The sequence below is a fragment of the Toxotes jaculatrix genome, chromosome 15 (assembly GCF_017976425.1).
Source record: "Toxotes jaculatrix isolate fToxJac2 chromosome 15, fToxJac2.pri, whole genome shotgun sequence".
In the NCBI taxonomy this organism is placed as follows: Eukaryota; Metazoa; Chordata; class Actinopteri; family Toxotidae; genus Toxotes; species Toxotes jaculatrix.
In genome coordinates, this window is record NC_054408.1 from 3,925,895 (window position 1) to 3,949,889 (window position 23,995).

General features: G+C 41.2%; 2 protein-coding genes across 3 annotated transcripts in view; one reads left to right on the forward strand and one right to left on the reverse strand.

The window, feature by feature from the left end:
• The window catches only part of gdap2 (ganglioside induced differentiation associated protein 2), a 27,352-nt gene extending 17,097 nt beyond the window's left edge, over window positions 1-10,255 (reverse strand). Inside the window, exons 1-7 of one of the 2 annotated variants that reach the window (XM_041057180.1) lie at window positions 10,023-10,255; window positions 8,560-8,778; window positions 4,851-4,990; window positions 4,175-4,328; window positions 2,801-2,889; window positions 2,273-2,349; window positions 1,661-1,820 (exon numbers count right to left, since the gene is read on the reverse strand). In XM_041057180.1, the coding sequence (XP_040913114.1) occupies window positions 1,661-1,820; window positions 2,273-2,349; window positions 2,801-2,889; window positions 4,175-4,328; window positions 4,851-4,990; window positions 8,560-8,778; window positions 10,023-10,084 (901 nt within the window). In that variant the 5' untranslated portion in view covers window positions 10,085-10,255. Of the gene's footprint in view, window positions 1-1,660; window positions 1,821-2,272; window positions 2,350-2,800; window positions 2,890-4,174; window positions 4,329-4,850; window positions 4,991-8,559; window positions 8,787-10,022 lie in introns of both variants that reach the window. The other variant, XM_041057181.1, reaches the window with a different exon arrangement.
• Window positions 10,256-11,292: 1,037 nt separating this feature from the next.
• Window positions 11,293-20,968, forward strand: wdr3 (WD repeat domain 3). Its single transcript, XM_041058077.1, has 27 exons — window positions 11,293-11,340; window positions 12,381-12,585; window positions 12,737-12,946; window positions 13,075-13,193; window positions 13,601-13,679; window positions 14,116-14,211; window positions 14,515-14,616; window positions 14,922-15,023; window positions 15,869-15,969; window positions 16,109-16,213; window positions 16,409-16,639; window positions 16,757-16,850; window positions 16,989-17,090; window positions 17,208-17,290; window positions 17,394-17,532; window positions 17,658-17,714; window positions 17,980-18,080; window positions 18,640-18,751; window positions 18,887-19,021; window positions 19,117-19,167; window positions 19,329-19,394; window positions 19,540-19,632; window positions 19,918-19,968; window positions 20,056-20,099; window positions 20,194-20,322; window positions 20,406-20,499; window positions 20,629-20,968. Exons 2-27 carry the CDS (start codon window positions 12,412-12,414, stop codon window positions 20,782-20,784), a joined length of 2,826 nt encoding a protein of 941 aa, XP_040914011.1. The 5' UTR covers window positions 11,293-11,340; window positions 12,381-12,411; the 3' UTR covers window positions 20,785-20,968.
• Window positions 20,969-23,995: the final 3,027 nt, after the last annotated feature.

The following is a 23,995-nucleotide window of genomic DNA, read 5'->3' on the forward strand; positions in this document are numbered from 1 at the left end:
AGCATCAAGGGAGAGACAAGTGGAGTGATTTTAGAGTCCATAGTAGAGGAATAAATGAGTGACCCCTCCCTAAATCGAACAGAGACTTGATGTGAAGTCTGGGCAGTCTAGCCAAGTTGGCAGCTTTAAAAAAAAAATAAAAACAACAAAACAAAAAAAACAAACAAACAAACGCAACAGTTGCCAGCGCCAATAAAATACTGATTAAAAAGGGTGTCGCCAAGTGCTCTAAAGTAACCTTACATCAGTGGACCACTCAGCACTATTTAACTCTCAGACTGAAAGTCCTTCTTCCCGCCTGATGCGAGACTACAAGTCATCACTGAAACCAGACCAGAGAAATTCTTTTTTTTCATCTTTAGATGGCAGGATAAAGCAGGTTTCACTACACGTTTTACATAATAGTTCCCATAAAACAACACCACATCACAAAAGGAAGCCCTATACATCAGCAACAACAAAGGTCCTATCTTCATCCTGTCACATGAGGAGTGGATGAATAAAAATAACAGTTGACTCTCGATTGATGTCCTTCTAATATAATTACTGCATTGATTCTTATCTTTTAACAAGTACACTGCAAATGAAACTTTCTTCATATGACTTGGCTTAGATGGGAATGACTTCTCTCGTGTCTAAAAACACCATTTAGTCTTTTTTTATGAAACTTATAAAGCACCTTGTGACAAGTCCTTGAACTTAAATTGAACTAATTACACAAATTTCTAGGATATTCCAGGAAAAACTGGAATTTCATTTGGAGACAAATATAAATATGATGTCCTCAAACAACCTGTGAGTTCAGAACAACAACAAGAAAAAAAACAAAAAACAACCCAAACACCTGCTCTGTGTTAGACAGGCCTGCCGGCCACCAGCTGAAGCTCTTTGTAATATGCAGATGATATTCAGTGGAAAATATGACGCCCTCCGAGAAAGACACGGCTCTCTGAGTGAGTGATTGCGTGTGCAAGTACGTGTGCGTGTGTGTGTGTGTGAAGGTACAAGTGTGGGCTGGAGGATCCAGATGCAGATGTTCCACTGACACGGTTACAGAATATTCTGCTAACCCTGCTCGTCCATGTCCACCGACTGACTCACTGACCTGAACACACTGTCCTCATTAAAGTTTAATCTGTGTCCAGACTTTCATCTCTAGGCTACATTTGATGTTTTAGCTGACATTTTGAGTTGCTGAGCGGTTGACTAATTGACTGTGACTCTGGCTGGCTGTGTGTTTTGCTGACTGACATACTGGTCAATCGACAGGCTGTCTGACTAGGGGCTGAATAGGTTGTTATTTTAAAAAAAAAAGTTATTAAAAAAATAATTAGAGGAAGAAAAAACAACAAAGTGTTCCCTTTCCTTAGTGAGAGAGGAGTGAGGATAGAAATGTTGAGCAATAAAATATTAAACTGTGCCTGTGTGTGTTTATTTTGCTGACTTTTACAGCGATAAAGGCACATCAGTTGATCTTGGACTATTTATTACTGACACAAGAAGAGAGTCGGATTCCAAAATAAAATATAAACCACTTGAAAAAATACGATTCCTACACTTACAAGCACATTACTTACACAAAAGTGAAGCACATTACAGAATAATGCTGGGAAACATTTCATCACATCATACAAACAAGATTTGTGTGGAAGTTGTGTACCTTCCAGGCTGCCTGGTTTCTCTGCAATGCGGATCTGTCTCTCTGGGACAACGGGTTCACCCTCAGAGTTGCCAATGTCAGCTGGGAGGAGAGGCAGGCAGGCTTTCTCCTCTTCCTCAGAGCGAGGGTAGTACAGAGGCAGTAACTTCTTGTACACCGGCTGGAAGAACACACAAAAATATTGATATTCATATTAATGCCCCAAAATATATGTACAGGAAGCCCAGTCTTGAATAAGAGGAAGATGTGGGTTTGGTCTTTTCGTGGCACCCAGCGTCTAACTTTCTGAATTGTCCTTGAGCGAGACACTAAATGTGTCAGCTGAAGTACTCGTTGGATGTTCGAACAGTATCTCAAATCTCTCCTGCCACAATTTTTCTGTAACTCAAAAGCGAAAGTCTGACAAGCACGCATTCTTCATAAAGCGACTGGCCACTGTCACTTCTCGTGTGCTCCTGCTCATTCCTCCCGCATCCATCACACTACGTACTACACTTACTGTCTAATATATCCCAGGCCCTGACCTGTGCCGTTGTTATTCATCATCAGTGTTATTCACTTCATGTGTGAGTGGTCAGAATGTTTTGGCTCATTGATGTACACAGTACAGACCTCCTCTGTGTCTGACACTGCGAACACCACCGCCTCGATGCTGTTTCCATGATTCTCCAGGAACCTGCGCACTGTTCCTATAAACACATGAACACACACACACACACACGTTACCTTGCATATTAAGACATGCAATAAACCTAACAAGTGAAGGAACTAGGAAGTCTGAGAACTTTTTGGGGAAGCAGCTCCTACACGTGCAGTGAAAACAGTTTATGTGGTCGATAGATCAGCTTCAGAGGTGGTTTAGGTCACTGGATCTGTGAGGTGTTTGCAGTTGTGCAGTTGAGACATGGATGTTTTTTCGCTGTTTCCGTTATGAAATTATGATCTTATCGCGCGCGCGCGCGCGCGTGTGTGTGTGTGTGTGTATGTACCTACCGAAAAAAGAAAGCGTGAGATCTGACATGATAAGGGGCTACCACTGTGCATTGCATTTTACCACAAGTTGTGTATGTCTGTACCTCATCGATCATCTGTGGGTGTGTCTTTCTTAATGACAACTGTGTGAGTGTGTGTGAGTCTTACTGAAAGCGATGTGTGTAGCGTCCTCCAGTGGGTATCCTCTTTTGGTCGTGCTCACCACACAGAGGCCAACTGATGCCAATGACTGCTCTCTGTGACAACAAGAAAAAAGAAAATCACACATACTTTACACATTTATACTACACATGAGATGGTTTCCTCACACACACACACACACACACACACACACACACACACACACACACACACACACACACACACACACACACACACACACACACAAATTGCAAATGATAAGTACTTTAGTACTTTATTAATTAAGTATTTTAAAAGTAAATAGTTAATTCTGGAACACTATAAGAACTTTGTATATTTTCATATCAATATGTTTCACAGTACATTAGTCTTTGTTTATATTTTCAATTTTATTTTACATGTAAGATTATAAAGTTATTAAACATAACATTTCACATTTATCTATATTTCCTACTTTTACTTTTTCACTCCGGAATTACTGACACTGTAAAACGTGACTAGTTTATTTTTCTGCTTTTTTTTCTACCTTCAACTTAAAACTGGGACATCGTAAAGTCAACGCAGCCAGAAAGGAAATATTGTTCTACAATGTCTTTCATCAACGTCAAAGTGAAAGTGTATCGGATATTTAGAGTAAAACGGTTTTATTATAATAATGTATTTAACTGATTATCCCAATATCTTCTACAGACGTTTGTGTTTAGTTGTTTTTTAGTTATTTAGTTTTACATGCATGAGAACAGATGTATTAAAAGTGGGTTGATTCAGGGCTGCAGTAAGAAACACACAAAGACATGATGTCACAGAAACTTCCACCCCGTCGAGCAAATATCTCTATCACAAGAGAAGCTTTTATGTTGTGGTCTGAGGCAGACGCTGTAAAGTTTAGATTTTTTTCACAGCTGCTTGTTACAACGTAAATGACTTAATATATCTAACTAGATTTCAGGTTTTACTATCAACCCCAAAAACAGATGCAGCTTTTCTCCAAACAGTGTTCTTGAGATGTTTATTCCTGCATTCTTTCTGATGTTTTTTTTTTTTTTTTTCCCCAGAAGAGATGGAGAGCTGTGAGCGGCTTTCATCAAATCACTGATTATTTCCACCTGTCAGGCGCAAATACTGTTTATCAAACAAAATCATATCTGAGGGGAAAATATTAAAGCCTGAAATCTGAACATTTTTGTAACGACAGCTCGGCTCTTCAAGAAATTAATGGGCTTGCTTGTGTAACGTGTCGCTTTGTCAGATGGACACAACATTAGAAGCAGTGAGTGCTGCGTGTTTATACAAGTGATACAAGCTGCTTACATTAAAACTGCCCAGTTCTAGATTGACTGATGGGCTAACTGACTGAATAGTTGATTTGATGGTTCTTACGCGACCAGCTGCATGACGTTCCTGTAGCAGCTGTAGAGTGAGCTCTCAGCCGCCGTCCTGTACTTGGTTTTGTACTTTGGTCCCACTGTGTGGATGATGAACCTCGATGCCAGGCTGAAGCCTTTGGTCAGCTTCGCCTCCCCCGTCCGACATCCTGAACACAAACATGCAAATAAAAGTGATTTACCGTTTAGTATGAAACTCACTGAGGAAAAACATCTTACAATTACAAAATGGTTGTGAATTCAAACTGCACTCATCTCTTCTGTACTTCAGGTGGCTGCAGAAACCTCAGAAACAGACACCTTGGCGAAACAAACCAAGGCTCTATGGAGCCTTTAAAAGGATTTGATTCCTGGATTCCTTTGGTTTGATTTACACTCCTCCACACACCATATGAACGGCTCATGTTTTACTGAACTTGTTTTGGAGATTTCTTTTTTTTTTCCCCCAGAGATTGCTCAAGCTGTGGAACCTTTCTAAAAGATAATTTACTGTATATTACAGTTGCGATGCCAGCTGAGACCCTTTTTATTAAATTCAGCTGAGCATCATGCGCCTGGTCATGTCGATGTAAAACCACCAGTGAATACACGCCCACAGCATCCCTGAGCAGGCAAGCCTGAATCAGACTCTTCATCAGGGCTGCACTCCAACTTTTCCACTTCAGCTCTACCTTTGAGTTTGAGAAGCTCGTCTCGCAGCTCCGGCCCTGCCAATTGATGGATGCTGTCTGACACCGGGTTCTTGTCGTTTAGCGACTCGTTGCTTGTGTTCACAATGGCGGTGCAGTTCAGCAGGGCGATGTCCCCGGTGCTGTCGTGGAAAGAAATAAGAGTTATGTATGTTAAAATTTCAGTATAGGCACGAACATATTTGTTGTGTACATGTTATCTGGCTACGTATAACAACTTCTGATTTTGTTTCACTCAAATCTCAAATTTTTTTTTTTTTGTCATACCACTGAATTTTGTATACGTTCAAAACTATACAATTCACCGTCAGAAACTCTCCATTTGATATATACATATTAATATTTGCAGTATTTACTGCAGTGAATCCCCAGCCAAAGGGTTATTCAAGCTTTATACTACCTCCAAACGGTGAGTGAAACAGTGTGACCACACACATACTCATTAATCAACACATTTATCAAACAACCTTGAAGATACAGCATTTATCTTATTTTACTACTTCAGTAATTTCTTCACTCTGAAGCCCTTCAGTGTTTGTTTGGAAGGAACAATGAGGAACTATTCGACCATGTGTTGAAAACATTTGGTCACAAGACAGGTTCAGCCTCCAGCAACAAGAGGGAAGAGTTTTTTTTTTTTAACATCACTCCTCTTAGTCTAATAAAAGAAGAGTTACAATCCAAAGCCAACCAGTCTAAGTGAGAAACAAACCACACGCCAGCCTCTCAGATCCTGTTTTACTGAGGCTTATATACACCTGTATAAATCCTTAGACTGAAAATATACTTTGCGAAGCAAAATGGCAATGAGTATGTACTTGCCCTGACAAGCAGCTTTATAAACTAGGTTATGTCACAAAAAATATCTACTACTATTGAATTGTTCATTATAATGGTAGCATCCTTTTTAATGTGATAAATTGAGACATGTTGACCTATTTATGTTACGACTACAGCAGCAACAGGGCTTGTCTGAAAGTGAAAGAAACACTGGTGCCAGCTCTGCTGAGAAAGAGCTGGTTCCAGCTCTGGTTTTCCTGTAAAAGGTCAGGATCCAGTTCTTCATTCGTGAAGTTACCCAGATGAGACTGCTGACGGTTTGACACAAGCTCCGATTTCTGTTGGTTCTTCAGAGCTGATTTAAAATTCACCTGGAACTGTTGTGAGAGCAAAAGTTTCTAAAACCCAAACCTGCAAAAGTCCATCTTATTGACAGTCTGCTGGATCAACTGGTGAACTGATTTTCAAATACAAACGGCTCGCTTTCTTAGAGACAGACGGTTGAAATAATTACGATATTAGATGAAAACTGTTACTGAGAAATCCCTGTGATCTGATGGTGCAATTATCACAATTTAATTTTCACAATTAAGAGTTATCAATACCCGCTGTATACATAAGCAATAAGAAGATGTAGGAAACATAACAGCATTCGTTTTCCTTAATTTTCTTAGTTTTTTTCTTACGGGAAAGACTGGATAGTTATATCTCTTCTAAAAATGACTCAAACACAACAATCTGATAAGATTCAAAGGGAAATATACACTTATACACTTGGGACGTTTCATCACTCATGGATCTCTAACAACCTCTAAGAAGAAGAACTTTTATTCATTTGAAGAGGTCACAAGCTGAAAGGCACCACCACTCGAGGGTCCATTCTTCCTGGTCATGTTAGTGCAGCAGGAATGTGCTTGCTCCTGATGACTGAACAGACGAGGGCCGCTACACAACAACAAAGCTTTCTCAGAGAAACTGCTGCAAAGCTGGGCTCCGGACGGTCATGTGTTACTCTGCAAAGAGGATTTATGAGGTGACCTGGACTCCGGACTGATCTGAGTGAGCACGTGGAGAAACATAGACAGCATTTACACTACAGACCCAAAGCTGCTAGTGATGAGAAGGGAGCACGTGTAGAAAAAAAACAACACTGTCACAACCATTTCTGTGTTAATGCTTCTCCTGCTTGTGTCCTTGTCTTCGCCACTCGGGTACTGCAGTGTGAACGGTGCCCGAAGAGTGCGAGGTGCACTGAAAGTGTATAGCGATCTAATCAAATGTGATGTTTGAGTCTAAGAACTGAAACATTAATGCCCGGAGTAAATACAAGAATCTCCTGAAACCATAAACCACTATTTCAGTGACAGAGATCCTGACTCTAAATGGTCTAAAAAGATTTTTGTAATTTAATTAAGTACAGACACACTGAAAAAAACATGAGCAATGCAGCATTGACTTTAAGGCTGTAATAAAAAGAACTTCTGAAAACCTAATGTATTTGTATTTCTGCCTTAAACTCAAAACTACTATGTAACTACCCATAAAACTGGATGAATGAGAATATTCACGTACACGCTGGGCTCTTCAGTATGTGGAAAATCTAATTCTTGACTCAGTATGAAAAGAGGATTTATGGTTTCATCAAAGCAGGACTTTAGCTCAAGGAAAAGATCCCACATCACTGAAACACCATGCTTCGGTCACCACAAGTTCTACAGGCCGCTTTGATCCACAGCAGCTTCCACAATGTATTAAGGCACAATAACCTACAATTACTGTTGTGATGAAGAGTTAGAGCCACAGATTCTTGGGTTTTCCATGAAATTTTAACAAATTAACAAATAAAAACTCTTCTTCACATTCTGTTCAAAAACTGCAAAGCTCTCTGGTCTCGGTGACCGGCCGTGTGGTGAGTGTACATCGATTTTTCCAGTGACTGGGATGTGTGATTAGCTCACTCAAACATTGAATAAATAAAGGGTAAATAAATAAAGGATGGATAATCATCAGCATGGGTTTAACTCTGGTCATATCACTGAAAGGCTTAAGTGCAAACAGGACCACAGTCAGCTGAAGTTTCTTTGAATCATTACACATGATGGAGGGACGGTTTAAACGAAAACATCAGCATGTGGACACAAATGCAACACAACAAATTGAATTACCGATATTTATAATCTCTAAAGTTGGAACAATTATGATAACAAAGGAAAGTACTGGGCAAAAGTCTGAAACAGCATTTAAATTTCAATGCACACAGAAACTTTCCATAAAAGCTCAGAACAATGAAATTCAGTTTTGGTTTGCAGCTTTTCCAGCGGAGTAACCCACCACAGAAGAACTGTGGCAAACATGAGGCCTTTTATTGAAAACATACTTTCATGGTTAAATACATTTATAAAATATGAAAAGAACACTGTTTTCCATAGTTGTGCAGAGGAAAGAATGTCATCATATTAGAGATCTCAAAATTATATTTTTTTAAAAATTAACGCTTCCCATGTTTTGACTTGGTGACATTTCAGCCAAACTAGAACTGAAGAGAGTAGATTAAGATTAAGATAAATAATAAGATAAAATTATTTAGTCTAATCATTTATTAGTCGATCAAAAAACTCTTATTTTCTATTAGTATTTTGATAATTAGTTAATAATTTTAGTCACTTTTTAAGCAAAAATGCCAAACATTCTTTGGTTTAAGCTTCTCAAGTGTGATGATTTGCTTATTTCCTTTGCCATATATAACAGTAAACCACATATGTTTATGTTCTATGGGAGGCAAACTCAAAAAAGCAAGTGAGTAAAAGTAAAACTGACACTGGAATTCCGAACTCATCAGAAGCTGACAATTTGCAGACAAGAGATGAGAAATATGTGAAGAAATATGTGAAGAAATACATGAGTGACTCACAAGAGGATGATCTTGCGGTTGATGTCCGGTCTGAAGGGGAAGGGCGAAGGGAAGGCCTGCTGGCTGAGCAGGCTGTCGCTCTGATCCCGCAGTGTCTTCTCACCATCCTCACCCAGCTGCTGCTGCCACGTGGGGAGAGTCTGGACATCTATAAACTGGGAGCGAGCACCCAGAGGATCCATCCCCTCTGACACTACAGGCTGACACCAGATCTCCAAGCTGCCTCCCTGCAAGCAGAGCAAACAGAGAAATTTGATTATACAGTAACATCAGATATCAAGTCAATTTTATTTATAAAGCCTAAAATCCATCTTGCACGTATTTAAGTCGGGATTTTTTCCAGGGCTGCAACCATTGATTACTGCAACTACTGGCTATCTTCATTATCAATGAATGTATAGGAATTGTTATTATTTGATTAATCACGTTCCAATGATTAACTGATTATCAAAACAGTTCCAGATTAATTTTCTGCCAATTGTCTCCAGAATCATCTGAGGAAACACTGAATACTTATCATTGTGTGCACAAAACACTTAACAACTTCAGTGTGATAAACCTGGAAACATCAGTATCGCCAGTCTTACAAAAAAAAAAAAAAAAAAAAAAAAAAAAAAACCCCAACCAACCTCTGATTTAACTACTGATGTCTATCATCCGTCTAACTGCAGCCACATAAACCAGCCTGTACTGATTTCAAGTGGCAAACTTACAAAAAGCCCTGTGTGTAATAACATTTCGGGCAGATCAGAGAAGATCAGCTCTGTGCTTTATTAAATACAACAACCTCTCTGTCCAGAAATGTGGTGACAGCCTGACCTAAACTCGAGACACCAACCTTTTCATGAGGAGAGCTAATGAATCCGTTATGTGTGTCAGTGCTCACACATTCATTTGATTTATAGAGCATTACCCATGACCAATTTTGATTTTGATTAAGTCAGTCATGAAGCAAAAATGAGAGAATTTGACAGAACGTTTCTATCTATCATTGTAAGTGTAAAAACTAGTCCTGAAACAATTAGAGGACTAATCAATTAGTCAATGAACAGAAAATCAATCAAATATCAATCATAACTTATATTCATGACTTTATTTCAAAGATTACACGATGCTTTCCTGAGAATACATATCTGATTCCGGATTTTACTGGTTGCTAAATGGCAACCACGACATTATAATGATTAACTTACCACCGTATCAATGCTACAACTAAGCTCGGTAACAGCTGCACATCATTAAATAAACCAAAACACAGGACGGTAGCGAGAAAGTAAGAGGCGGGACCGGTATTAAGAAACACTCTGTCAAAACCTGAATTTCCACCTCACGAATTTAACTCATTTATCTTCTTAAACATGTTTAAGACAGTCCCCAGGAGTAGTATTTCCTTTAAAAACGGATGAAGACTGTACTTTGCCCGGCCAGTGTCTCTCCAAACCACAAAATCAGCAGTTACCTACCTAACTAGCCAGATGTATTTCGTCCAGGCAGAGGTGATGTTCACGCCAAGAAAAAAGGTCATAAAAAATAATCAGTAAATCCTGACACGACGTGTATAGACTCAGGATGTGTTGTCGTTCCTCTGAGTTCTCATCTTAGCGGTCTAAGTAAATGCAAACAGACAAGAATTGAGTTTAAAAGGGTCAATTAGGCAGGTTTGCACAGGTTTAGCCTACATGCTAGCTCCTCACTACTTACACTTCAAGGTACCAAGAACATCCAACAACATCCGGTTATGAATTTCAAAATAAAACGACTATCGCGGTATCGAGTTTTTTTTTTTAGACAATTACTCAAGAGCACATTGTAGAAATATTGCAAACACATAGATTTGCACAGAAACTTTTTAGAAAAAAAACATTTGTTAGAAAACGACATGAGGCAACTCAAGTGCTTGTTATCTTCCCGAGTTGTTATTACAGGTATGTTTAATATGCCCCCCCCCCCACGTACCACAGCTTTCCCCGCTGTGGTACGTTTGAAAGCACCTCCCGACTCGCTTTTATTTTGTATTCATTTTTCGGTACTGTTCTTGTTGTTTCTATTTAACTTGATTTAACTCCTCAGTTCCTAATCAGCTGACTAATAAACGAAACACACTTCCGCTGAGGTCGTTTAGGGATCTGTGAGAAGTCACTGCATTTTTTTTTATCATAACTCTACTAATAAACAGGGGTGTTCAACACAATATAAGGACGTCCTCGTCAAAGTGCAGTAAAATAAAAGCTTTTTGGTTTATCAAGTGTTTGTGCTTTTTCTGGGGCCGCAGGCAAAAACAACAGAGAGAGAGCGATCGAGCAAAAACACATTCACAGTCTGTTTTGGTGGAAAAAGCACTCAAATCATTAGTTATCATTAGTAAAAGTACTAATACCACTGTCAGAAGATGAGGCGTTAATTTGTAACCAGCTCATTTCTAACTGCCGGATAGAGATCTACAAGTGATGATCATTTTCAAAATGGATTAACCTCCACTCTTTTCTTAATTCAAAAATAGTGCGAAATGCCCATCACATTTACCTTCACAATGTTTGTCCAATAAATAATCCAATTGTCCAAAATTATATAAATTTTTAAAAGCAAAAGCAGCAAATTGCCACAGTTTTGAAACTGGAATGAGGACACACAATTGTGTGGCAAGAAGTTGACTCTATTACTGTACTTTATTTTAATGTTTTTTTTTTTTTTTTGTTTATGTTTTTCTTCGATGTGGGATCAATTGGTTGGGTCTGAAGCAGCAGGAAACAGCACAGGGTGGCTAGCAGCCGTCTTTCTGAGGTAAGGGGAGAAGCTGGACTAATACAAAATGCGCTGCATTAAAGATTGAAATGTGAATTTTGTTTCTAACATTTACAGAAGTAAATCTTCGTTATATCTGACTTTATGGATAACATGTAACCCAGCAGCTTCACCACGTGGGTTCAGGGACAACCGGTGTGTCGTGGTTATGTGTACTCGATTTGTTTTACATTGGTGTCTGGGCGGGCGGGGTTTACAGCATACTGCGTTGATTCATCGGTCTAAAGCGCTAAACTCCGACCACGTGGGCACGGGCATTGTAACAAAACGAACGCTCCTCTGACTATGGCGACTATCGTGTTCTATTTAACACATTTAACAAAAAGTTTGCTTGTTTAAACGATGAATATACAAAAATTAACTACATAAAACTGGCAACACACCTTCTGTAATATTAAAGTGATCCACCACAGAGGAACATAGCACGCAACACTAAACTCACTGTGGGCCTTCAGAGACACACACGTCGCTGTAATGTGTGTATTATGACACTTTAACGCAGTAATAATGCACACTAATGTCATAAATACAAGCTTTAGGGCTCTGTGTTTGTATACTGTGAGATGATTGATTATTTGTTCCAGTCAATCACTGTTCTCTACAAACGTGTTACAGTCTAATTACATTATGGAAATAATATGAGACATCAGTTCATGGTATTAATTATCAGTTTAGATGTCTAAGGTTAGATCACACAGACACAATCCACAGTCAGTTGACAGAAAATTAGTTAGTGACTATTTTGTTGTTGACCTTTTTTAATGAAATAATGCCAATCGTGCTTTTTCCTTTTACTTTTCAAATGTGAAGATTTGCTTGTTTTCTTTATCATGTATACATTGTTTAAGGTATGTTTTTTAAATTTATGATATTCATATTTCTATAATTACTATATGCACTTTTTACCCAATGGTATGTGGATACCTTGGTACCCTTTTTTCCATGAACAGTCTGACTAATCAAAACTGCTTTAGTGCCATAATAAGTGCTGCCATCCGCCATCATTCCTTTTGAAATAGGAGGAATAGCATCACCTTGAGCCTGCTGGTCATGGGGTTGACCAAGCAGTACCTGCGCTACGTTGCCAGTGCAGTGTTTGGAGTAATCGGAAGCCAGAAAGCCAACATTGCATACGTGACCCTCAGAGGAGGAGAGAGAGGGCGATATGTCGCCGTGGCTGCATGTGAACATGTCTTCATCTGGGATGTCCGAAAAGGAGAGAAGGTGAGATTATGACAGCAGTGGAGAACAGGTCCAGGTCCAGGTCCACTGCAAAAGCATCTGTTTGTAGCAACTTTAGAAAAATTCACCAACCACCCAACTCAGATTGTCTCCAGATTTCATCCAGCATCTCTGTCTCTGTCTGTTTGTCAAGGTCCTCATCCTGCAGGGCCAGAAACACGAGGTGACCTTCCTGTGCCCTTCACCGGATGGCATGCATATTGCTGTGGGTTACGAGGACGGCGCTGTGCGAATCTTCAGCCTGCTGAACGGCGAGAGCAACGTCTCCTTCAACGGCCACAAGTCTGCTGTCACCAGTATACAGTATGACGCATTGGGAGCACGGCTCGTCACTGGTTCCAAGGTAAGTACAATTCTAAAATTGTACATGGGGATCGAGCGTTGAGGAGACAGCTACCTCTGAGTTCAGGATGATAATGTAATTTGTAAGAAACTGTGGTAAGGATTTATTACCTTTATCTCCTCCTTCAGGACACAGATGTGATTGTGTGGGACATCATCAACGAGTGTGGTCTGTACAGGCTTAGAGGCCATAAGGACGTCATCACACAGGCCTTGTTTCTCAGAGACAAGAACCTGCTGGTCACCAGGTAACACGCCTTTCACTTCATGACTTGGGTGATGAAGAGGGTCATATTCACAGAAAGAAATAAAAGCTTTAGGGCACTTACCCAGCAGAGTTTCTGAACTATAACTTTTACACTATCTGCCTTTTCCATTTTAGTTTGAAACAATTTGTAGAATAAAGAAATTTCCATTTGTTAAGACACAACAAATATGTTGAGCTATTTGTATGTATAGTAGACAGTGTGGTGGTTGTGAGTTTAAGCTGCACGACATGACATGTATTTCACTCATAATCTTAAACATAATCTGATGTTATTTTTTAACATTGATTCTAAGCAGATAAACTTTTAAAACATTAAAAACAGCCTGAAAAGCCTGAAAATAAGAACTGCGGTGTTATGAATACAGTATGTCCATCTCTGCTACACAGCTCCAAGGACAGCTTTGTGAAGTGGTGGGACCTGGAGACACAGCACTGCTTCAAAACCATGGTGGGCCACCGCAGTGAGGTGAGGGGCTTCTTACCCTGTAATCATTAACATAATCAAAGAGATGCACTGGCTGAGGAAAGGTTCACTTCTCACTGTCCTTGAGAGCTAATGTAGTTTCAGTCTCCTGAGTTTCCTCTGAAAAGGTAATTTGATTGTGTTACATCTGTTGTTGACATTAGGTAAAGGAAACAGTGCTGATTCATTTACTTGGATGAAGGCTGATGATTAGATCACTGTGACTGCTCTTTGAGAAACAGTACTCTCAGTCCATGTCAGGAACCTTGTACTCTGCCTCAAAACTTCAGTTAAGAACCTGTAATTGACTTTTCACCTGAGCGAGTAGAAGTAGTAGTTTACATTACATTTTTAACATGATATATTGTCCTGCATGTATGAATGGGATTAATCAGTGTGATGGTATTTATTTGTCTATATGTGTGTATGTGTGTGCTAGGTGTGGGGCATGGTGCTGCTGAACCAGGAGAACAGGCTGTTAACAGGCTCAGCAGACAGTGAACTTCGAGCCTGGGACATCAACTACCTGCAGGAGGTGAGGGAGGCTGCAGCTGGACCGACTTTGTCCGAGTCTTTCTGACTGAAGAAGTGGAAGTTAACCTGAGCACTGATAGTCACCATGGCCGAATAAAGAAAAGAGCTCCACCTAAGGAAACACTGTCAAAAGAGAATCAAGCAGACAGAAAAAATTGAATTGCTTCATAACATAAAAAATGTCAGTCTGAGACATTAATTGTCTCAGTATAGTTTTGTGTACACAATAAAATGTCATATCCACGATGTACCATCAACTGTTGTAACGGCTCCGTCTCCGTCTGTGTGCTTGCACCCTGCTCAGGAAAAAGCTGAGGGCGAGCCCAAGGTGAAGAAGGGGAAAACTCTGCTGGATGATGACGATGACGAAGACAACGAGGAGGGTGTGGACGAAAGTCTGCAGGAGGTACAAGAGTTCTCATTAATGTAATACTGTGATAAAATGATGAAGAGTACATACTGTGAAAACCTGAATCACATATATACATTCCAGTATTTAATATCTGTTAACATTCAGACAACAGGAGCAGTAAAACAGATGTTAGTCTTTCAGAACAGCCGCAGTCTGTTCTTGTTGATGGTAAGATTATTTAAGCCTCAGAAAAAAAATCAACTTTACAACAGCTTCAGTCCATCAGCTCGACCTCAGATAAATCCCTCCTGCTTATACTTGGCTTTAAACTTTGTCTTGTGACTCTCTTTGTCCCTCAGCGGATCCTGAGTTGTAAGAAAGCAGGCTCCATCCTGAGAGAGGCCAGAGACAGAGTTGTCTCGCTGACAACAGACACGAAGGCCAGAGTTGTCGCCTGCCATGTGAGTGTCAAAGCGTTTTCCAGTTCCCTCTCAAAGATCGTAAAGTGTGTCTGGAACACATGATGCAGAATTTCAGGGTTCCTGAACTCGTGAATCCTAAGAAATCAGAGAATTTAAGGAAGATTTTCTGTCAACAATATCAGCATACGGAGACACAGCGAATATTTTTAGTGTATTGGCTCTATTAGGCCCTCATCAGTGGCTGTTTGGCTGATTTAGCACATTGGTTCTGAACTGAATTCAGTCTTGTGGCTGTTTAGCCCAGTGTAGTAGTGACTTTGGACATTTAGTGTGGTTTCTACTTATTTTTAAGGTTTCCCTTCATCCACAAGCATAAGACCACAGCCTGACAACAGTATTACAAATCCAAGACAAGCTTCACAGGCCCAGTTGAAAATTTGTGTCCTATTATCACTTTGTATTCTGACCACACAGCAAGACTGTTTAATGTGATTCACAATTCCCGTGAAAACTGTTTGATGCCTAGTTAATTTTGTTTGTTTTTCCCTAATGTCTTTTGGATTCTGAACACTGTTTACTGACAAGTTATTTCCTTTCATGCAGGCACAGGCACAACGAGTGTGCTTGTCGGTGTTCAGCTGCCTGTCAGCTGTAGTTTCTGCAGCGTGTTCCATTAGCATGAGGCGATCTGAGGCAGCAGTTGGTTATTTATGAAGCTGGCCTGATGAATTACAGAGAGATTTTTACATTCTTGTTAAGTAGTTTTACACGCAGTCAGCACACTTTGTGTTCAGAATGTGTGACTTTAAAAATACATAATTTATACTGATAGTTTATATATACGCAATTAATGCCATACATCTCTCTTCTTCGCCGTCCATCAGGGCAACGATTCAGTCCTGGAGCTGTTCACTGTGCTATCAGAGGAGGAAGTGCAGAAGAAAATGACAAAGAAGTTGAAGAAAGCAAAAAAGAAGGCGGCTAAGTAAGCACAGCACATATCATTCTTTCTGTTTAGGTCCTTTGAAAGCTTTACATGCTCGCTGTTACTGCACTGCTGCCACTAATGCGGAGTTTTAAGTTCAGCATGCTGAAGCTTGTTGTGTGGCTGCCCTCTGCTGCAGAGCTCAAGAAGATGCAGGAGAGGAGACAGCTGAGCCGCTGGTGGAGAAGATGCTGAAAGACGAGATCATCAGACTAACAAACATCAAAGCCTCCGCCAAGATCAGGTCAGTGTAGAGTCAGACACAACAGGAGCTTAGGGGCTAGAACGCTGAGCTTGTGACCAACAACAGATAGTCAAGGAACAACACAAAAGTAGGCACAATCATTCACCCAGACTCGACTCCCAAACACTAACATAAGCCACTAACTGTGCATGAATTCCCTAACTCCTCACACACATCTCCTCCGCCTCCTCCCAGATGGGTGGACTGCCTGTCATGTGCGGGTGGTGAGCTGAAGGTGGCGCTGCTGCTGCAGAACAACACCATTGAAACCTACAGCCTGAAGACCTCTGAGAAGACCCCCACAGCCAATAAGACCGCTCGCCTCACACTCGGCGGACACCGCACCGATGTCCGCACCCTGGCCTTCAGCTCGGACAACCTGGCCATCCTCTCCGCCTCTGGAGACACAGTCAAAGTGTGGAACAGGTGGTGAAACTGCTTCAGTCTCAGCAAGCCCTGCAAATGTGTCCTACAATTAGTTTTTGTCACATTCAGGAGCTTAGTGATTGGTCTTCTAACTGGATGTCCCATCACCCGCCACAGGTCAACCCTACAGGTGATTCGCACCATGTCTTGTGAATATGCCCTCTGCTCCCTCTTTGTGCCTGGAGACAGACAGATCATCCTGGGAACTAAGGTATTCAAATGCAAACCAGCTCGGCCAGACACTTAACAATATGATTATGGTACAAGTCCATCAGGTTTACAAGAACTAGAAAAAATCTTCTGTAGTTCATGCTTTGTGTTCACTGAGTGTTGTCTTTTTTCCTGACAGAGTGGTAAGCTGCAGATCTTTGAGTTGGCCTCAGGAAGCCTCTTGGAGACAGTAGATGCCCACGATGGAGCCCTGTGGTCCCTGTGTCTGGCCCCTGACCAGGTAAACCTCTGTCTGTCTGCAGACACACCAGGTCTACTATATTTACTGACCTTCCCATGTGTGTATGTGTGTTTTTAACTTGTTTATGTGTGTGATGTGTTTTTCTGTTCCTCAAAGAGGGGGATTGTAACAGGAAGTGCAGACAAGACAGTGAAGTTCTGGGAGTTTGAGCTGATCAAAGACCAGGGGACCGGCCAGAAGTAAGTCACCACCTTGTTCCATGTTCAGGAATCAACACATTGTCTCCTGTAACTGTGGTAGAAAGTATCCCTGCTAACGGTTGGTGAACTCGTTGTGATATAGGAGGCTGACAGTGAAGCACACACGCACCCTGCAGTTGGAGGAAGACGTTCTGTGTGTGAAGTTTTCTCCAGATCACAGACTGTTGGCCGTCTCTTTGTTGGACTGCACCGTCAAGATCTTCTACACAGACACGCTGAAGGTACAACCCACATACACAATATTACACAACACTAGGACTGCATGTATTTGACTAAAAATAAAAAGCATATAGTGTTTAAGATTCTGTTTGACGTAACTGAACATTCCTCTGTGTCCCTGCTTCAGTTCTTCTTGTCTCTCTATGGACACAAGCTGCCTGTACTTTGTCTGGACATCTCACATGTGAGTACTGTCCAGCTGCCAAAATGTAAATTTAACATTGATGAGACACTTTTTTTTTTCTTTTTGCAATATAATCACAGTTTAACAAATTCAACTTCTAACTTACATGTTACACAACTCTAACACAATCAGTCATTGGTCACAGGAATATTCTTCTCTCTCACTTGGTGTATGAATGTCCCTGCATCAGCTTGTGGAATCAGTGTGGACTCGAGTAAGGTCACCTTGACCCACAGACACTGACCTTTGTGTTTCCGTTAACCAGGACAACACTCTCATCGCCACCGGATCCGCCGACAGAAACGTGAAGATCTGGGGTTTGGACTTTGGCGACTGTCACCGCTCCATGTTTGCTCATGATGACAGGTAACGCCCAGCAACACAGACACAAACCAAAAAAATCACAGGTTTGCTGGGGCAGCTTTTATCAAATGTGTGGCGATGAAATCAGTTTCTGGGCTGTTGCATTTCCAGCTCTGACTTCATCTGTTGTGTTCAGGGACTCTGATCCGTGTCCTGTTAACTCGGACTGCCCTGTGACTTCACACCAGCTGCTCTTTCATCTCAACGCTCATCTGCTCTGTCATGGATCATCTCACTTTCTGTCCTTGCTGCTTTGCCTTTATTTAATTTTCTTTGGTTAATTTTGAACTTTTCTGTGTTTATTTTTCTTTTGGTTTCTTTCTTGATCTCTGCACGTCCCTCTTTTGATCTTTTGACTCATATTTAGCTGTTTCTCGCTTGTTAACTTTTTTTCCCATCTGTCTCTCTGTCTTTTCCTGCCATATTCTTCCCTGCTTTTCTTTGTTTACTCTTTTTTCGTGCTTTTGCGTTTCATGTTTCCTGCTTTCTATCTTTTGAATAATTTCGTATTTGCTTCTCTGACTTCCTCTCTCTTCCTTCACTCTGTTCTTTTTCTCCACAGCGTCATGTTCCTCCAGTTTGTCCCCAAGACTCATCTGTTCTTCACAGCAGGGAAGGACAAGAAGATCAAACAGTGGGATGCTGACAAATTTGAGCACATCCAGACACTAGAGGTGACGCTCTTTCTCCATGCTCTTGATATTTAGAGTCAGGTGGCGTAGCCCAAGGGCCCTCTGGCAGGATTCCTCAACACCTCAGATGCTGAAGTCCTTCCAGGCTAACATGTGACTGTTCTCTCTGCCTTATAGGGCCACCATCGGGAGGTTTGGTGTCTGACCATCAGCCCCAGTGGCGACCATATTGTGTCGTCATCCCACGACAAGTCCCTGCGCCTGTGGGAGAGAACCAGAGAGCCCATCATCCTGGAGGAGGAACGGGAGATGGTGAGACAGAGGATGGGGGTTAATGGGTTTTAACACTCAAAGACAAGACACAGTTTCGTGGTATCTCTGAGTTAAACTATTTTTTGTTTTTGCAGGAACGAGAAGCAGAGTTTGAGGAGAGCATGGCCAAAGGAGATGTGCCCGTGGTGAGCGTTTCCAAACTTCATCAAAATCTTTACACATTTTCACCAGACATTACCTTCATTTGAGCGACATAGCTTCACAGTGGCCTATTTCAAATCAGGATGGAGACTTCACATAAATAAGGATGGATGTACGTGATGCACTGATGTGTTTTAATCTACAGGTACCTGGAGAGACTCAAGGAGAGGCAGCACCAGCCGGCAAGAAGACTGTTGAGACAGTCAAAGCTGTGAGTTGACTTCACCTCTTCCAGCAACAATATCCTTCTCATTCCTATTTAGCACTTTGAACATGAATTTGAAAATTCCAGAAATGTTAAAAGCTATTTATCTGTTAATGTTTTTTGTTCTTGCTGTCATGTGATTTCTTTGTAGGCAGAGCGAATAATGGAGGCTTTGGAGCTTTACAAAGGGGAAAGCAGGAAAATGGAAGAGCATAAATATGCTTGTGAGAATGCAGGCAAAGAGGTAGAGACATCATTCAGTAATCCTACTTCTGTGCTATACATCTACACTGCTGTTCCCCATCTTTGAGGCACAGGATGTGGAGCATAAAACATCCTGTTTAAAAAAATGCTGGCCAGATGCTGCACGGGGCTGAACAACTGCACCAACAGAACTTCACAGATAAATGATTAGATTAAAAAGAACATTTTCTTTCAGGTTCTTTATGGACTTGTTTTGTGTATTTTTATGATTTCAGTATTATTATTTATGAAATAAATTTGACAAACAGCTGATGTTGTTTTGCAGCTTCCGCCACCAAAACCCAATCCTATCCTTGTGGCCTTTGGAAATGTTTCAGTAAGTATTCAATATTATAAATAAAAGTATTGTCATTAGGTTGTTTTCAGCTGTGGGTAACTAAGTCTGTGCTTGTCCCTCTTTCAGCCGTCCCGCTATGTTTTAGATGTCATAAAGAAGGTCAGGTCCAGGTAAGAACAAGACCAAACCCACCTGATATTTCACTCTGACACATCACCTTCTGAAGTTCTCTGTGCTTATAACTGTTTGTGTTGTGATCGCCAGTGAGCTGGAGGTTTCTCTGCTGGTGTTACCGTTTCCTTACGTCCCCGAGCTGCTGAAGCTCTTCAACAGCTACATCCAGCAGGGCCTGGAGGTGGAGCTGGTCTGCCGCTGCCTTTTCTTCCTGCTCAAGTAAGTGATATGATGCTCTGATAATCTTTATCAAACAGCAACGATGTAGGAGAGAGCTGACTTTGTTGTCCATTTCTTTCCAGGATCCATTTTGGCCAGATCTCCAGTAACCAGATGTTGTTGTCCGTCATAGATGAGCTACGCACGAACACTCTCTCAAAAGTGCGCGAAATCAGAGTAAGTAACATCAGGGAGGAAAAAAAATAGAATTCGGCCACAAAGAAAGTTTCTTGTCATCATCGTCGCCACACAGACTGTCGTCTTCATCGCGCCTTTCCTTTTCCACCTCTTTTTTGCGTGTTTCAGGACGTGATGGGCTTCAACAGCGCGGCCCTCCAGTTCCTCCAGCGGGAGCTCGAGGCCAAAGAGGACGTGATGTTCTTTGCTGATGCCACAGGCCAGCTGGAGGAGAAGAAGAAGAAGAGGAGGAAGAGGGAGCGAGCCATCCTCACCATAGCTTGAATCGTAATGGACATTTTTGACTGTTTGTATAAACATCCATTCCCATCTCCTCCCAGCTGGACTCCAGGGGTGGACCAGGAGGATTATGCTGTTGGTTTTTTGTATGTCACGAAATCCTGATAGGATTTAACACAATGTTCTTCAGTGGCTTTCTCCATTTCCCAAATAAACTGTCTGAATTTTTCTCACCGTACTTCTGGTTTTGTTGGGGGGGGCTTTCAAAACAAATAAATCCTCCGTGGCACAGAGACATGTAGTGTGAATACTCAGCAGTTCCCTCTGCAGCTTTCAGTCTCTTTATAAAATACATCCATGTACTGTTAAGTCTTAATAGACACATTTCATGTTTAAAGCAGTACTTGTACTCCTTCCATGATCACCACACACAGAGGGCAGGAATGATTTAAGCTGGTTTTTGCTCCCACAGGCCTAAAGGGAGCAATTCAGGCCTGGGGCCAAACCAGGCTGAAGATGGTTTGGACAGGGCAGGGGTTTGGAATCCTGTCAGGGACTACCTGAGCTCCGGACCACCTGGTTGTGACCACGCTGTCCCACAGTGCAAGACTCTAGCTGGCAGCTGAGAAAAAATTCCCTTGGTCCCCATTGGCCTCACTGCAGCCATCCACCACTGGAATCGGGGAGATGTGGCTTGACTTTACAGCCCTTGTAACTTTGCCTGAATTTATAGTCCCGAGGCCTGGTAAATGTGGTAAACATATTTCACAGCGGGGGAGAAAATCTCGGTTCTCAGTTTTCAGCTCCATGTTTGCTCATACATGAATGTGAATGTGAGCATGCATTTTCGGGTGTCCGGCCCTCTAATCCTGTGACCTTTAGCAAAGTTTCACACCCACATCAGACACTTAATTTTCCATAACTGTGTTTATTTCCTGACTGTGGGGCCCTTAAAGGGAGCCTTTTAAAACACCTCTCACTTATTGTTCATGTTTTAATCTCGGGGCGGACAAAAAACAAATTAACTCTGTATTTACAGGGCTGTAAAAAAAAAAAGGGGGCCAGCAGCTCTTTATGGGGCTGGATTTGGTCTCCAGGCTGTAAATGTCACACCTACCAAAATTAAAAATTCTTCAGCAAAATCCCAGACCGCACTCTCACAGACTCATACAACACTGACACCGTTTTAGCAGCCTACAGCACTTTAAATTAATCATCACAAACTGTGTTTGAAAGGGCAAAAAGGCAATATTAAAGCGAGGTCCTTGAATCTACATGTGTGTTTTCCACGCTTCATTTGTGCCCAGAATGTAAATAAGTATTATATGACATTTAACTGAACTCGTACTGAGGTTAAAGAACGAGACAAAGTTCAGTATTTTTACATGTCACACGCAGTTTTTGAAAATGAAATCCCACAGCAAGATTATCTGGGTGTGTTGAGCTCAGCAACAGAACCACTGACCACATTTCTCCCACAACTCTCAACTGTGCAAACGTTCCTGCAAACAAGACACCAGCAAACGTGTTATAGCACAGCTCCACTTCCATCAGTCAGACATGCTTCAGCCCTGATTCTGTTACAGAGATATTCAGTCAGTAAAACAACCACATAAGCTACAGTCTTATATGCAGCATACACAGAGTCATGACAAATTACTTCAAATCTGAAATATCACAGAAAAAAATCAGATTAATCCAAGGTGTCAAGTATTTTTTTTTTTGGTCGTGAACACATAAAAATGAGGTCCATATGATCCAGTTGTGTGGAGCGTATTGAGCAGGTACACAAGTCTTTCATGGGACATGTCATGGACATAAGTCAAGAATTTGGTCTGGGTTTTGGCTAAGTCATTTGAAAACCCTAGAATTCCCTTAAATAATGGCTCAGTGGGGAAGATACCAAGAAAAGGAAACACCACATCAGGACACTGAACAGGACGTCTACCTCCGAATCACTAGATGGCAGTCTTGCCTTATCTTAAACTGGCTCAAGATAATCCACTTTGGGATGTGGGCTCGTAGCCTGCTCCATGTTCGGAGCTTACACGCCTCCTACCACCTGCTGCAGTGCTCAGCCCATAATGGTTGAGAGGTGGACGCAGTCCAGAACTGGTTGCTGGCCACAAATCAGAGATACTGAGGGCAGGAGTGGTCACCTCGGCACTGATACCCACACAGGGCATCACCGGCACTTTTAGTGCTGATCAGCACTGAGTCAGAGGCCACATTTACCTACAGCCCACAGGAAAACACACCTTCAAGAAAATCTGCATTTTACTTTGATTTTCCTTCTCTGAGTTTGGGTCATGAGTCTAGTGTTTTTTTTAGGTGATGTCCTCAGCCACAACAGCTATTAATGCTCATGATAATTATCTAGTTCTTTTACTGTTTAGACCAAACAAATGGGACATGTTAAACACGTCACATCACTTGCAACAGATGACTGTTCCCTGGAAGCAGCTACCAGGCAGAGACTGTTAGTGCCTAGAATGTGCAGCGCCTCCACCACACAGTATAATGTGTTATTTTACAGCCGGTATTTGCATTACATCTTGATGGACAGGAGATAGTGTTACTTTATGTGGTCTCCACTGTTATAGTCTGTCATCATATGGTCGGCATGACATTATATACTGCAGGATATGATCAACTCATAGCTGCTGACTTGATTTGGTGGTGTCTATAGCCGGCGAATGTGATATGAGCTATAAATGTGTATGACCCATTCTTGAGATAGATGTTGTTGGCAGTGACAGGCGTCCGGTTACAGCAGCGCTATTCCTCTGTTGAACAGTTTGCACAGCAACTCTTAAACAGCCTGACTGGAGTGGAGTAATATAACAACATAGAAGCGTGTGGAACTTATGGATCTGTCCATCTTATACTAATACATGGAATTTTATTTCCTTATACTTTTAATATGGAATAAATCTAGTAAAATGGGTTTCTAATATTGTATTTTTAATTATAACTAATTTTAGGGTATGCCATGTTAGAATACAGTGTGTAAATGAATTTTAAAATCTTACTTTACTTTTAAAATACTGCAGCACCAAAGATGTATTCACCTGCACCTGAAAATAGAAACCAACAAAAGCCCCATATTCTCCTGTTTCAGTAGCGTTTCCTAAACACCTACAGTGCCTCTCTGTTTTAGGAAATTACTGAGCCTTTTTTAAAAAAAGGAAATTAAGATATGCATTTGTGATCCATTTTAAAGTTTTACATCACTGATAGAATTGGAAGCCACAGA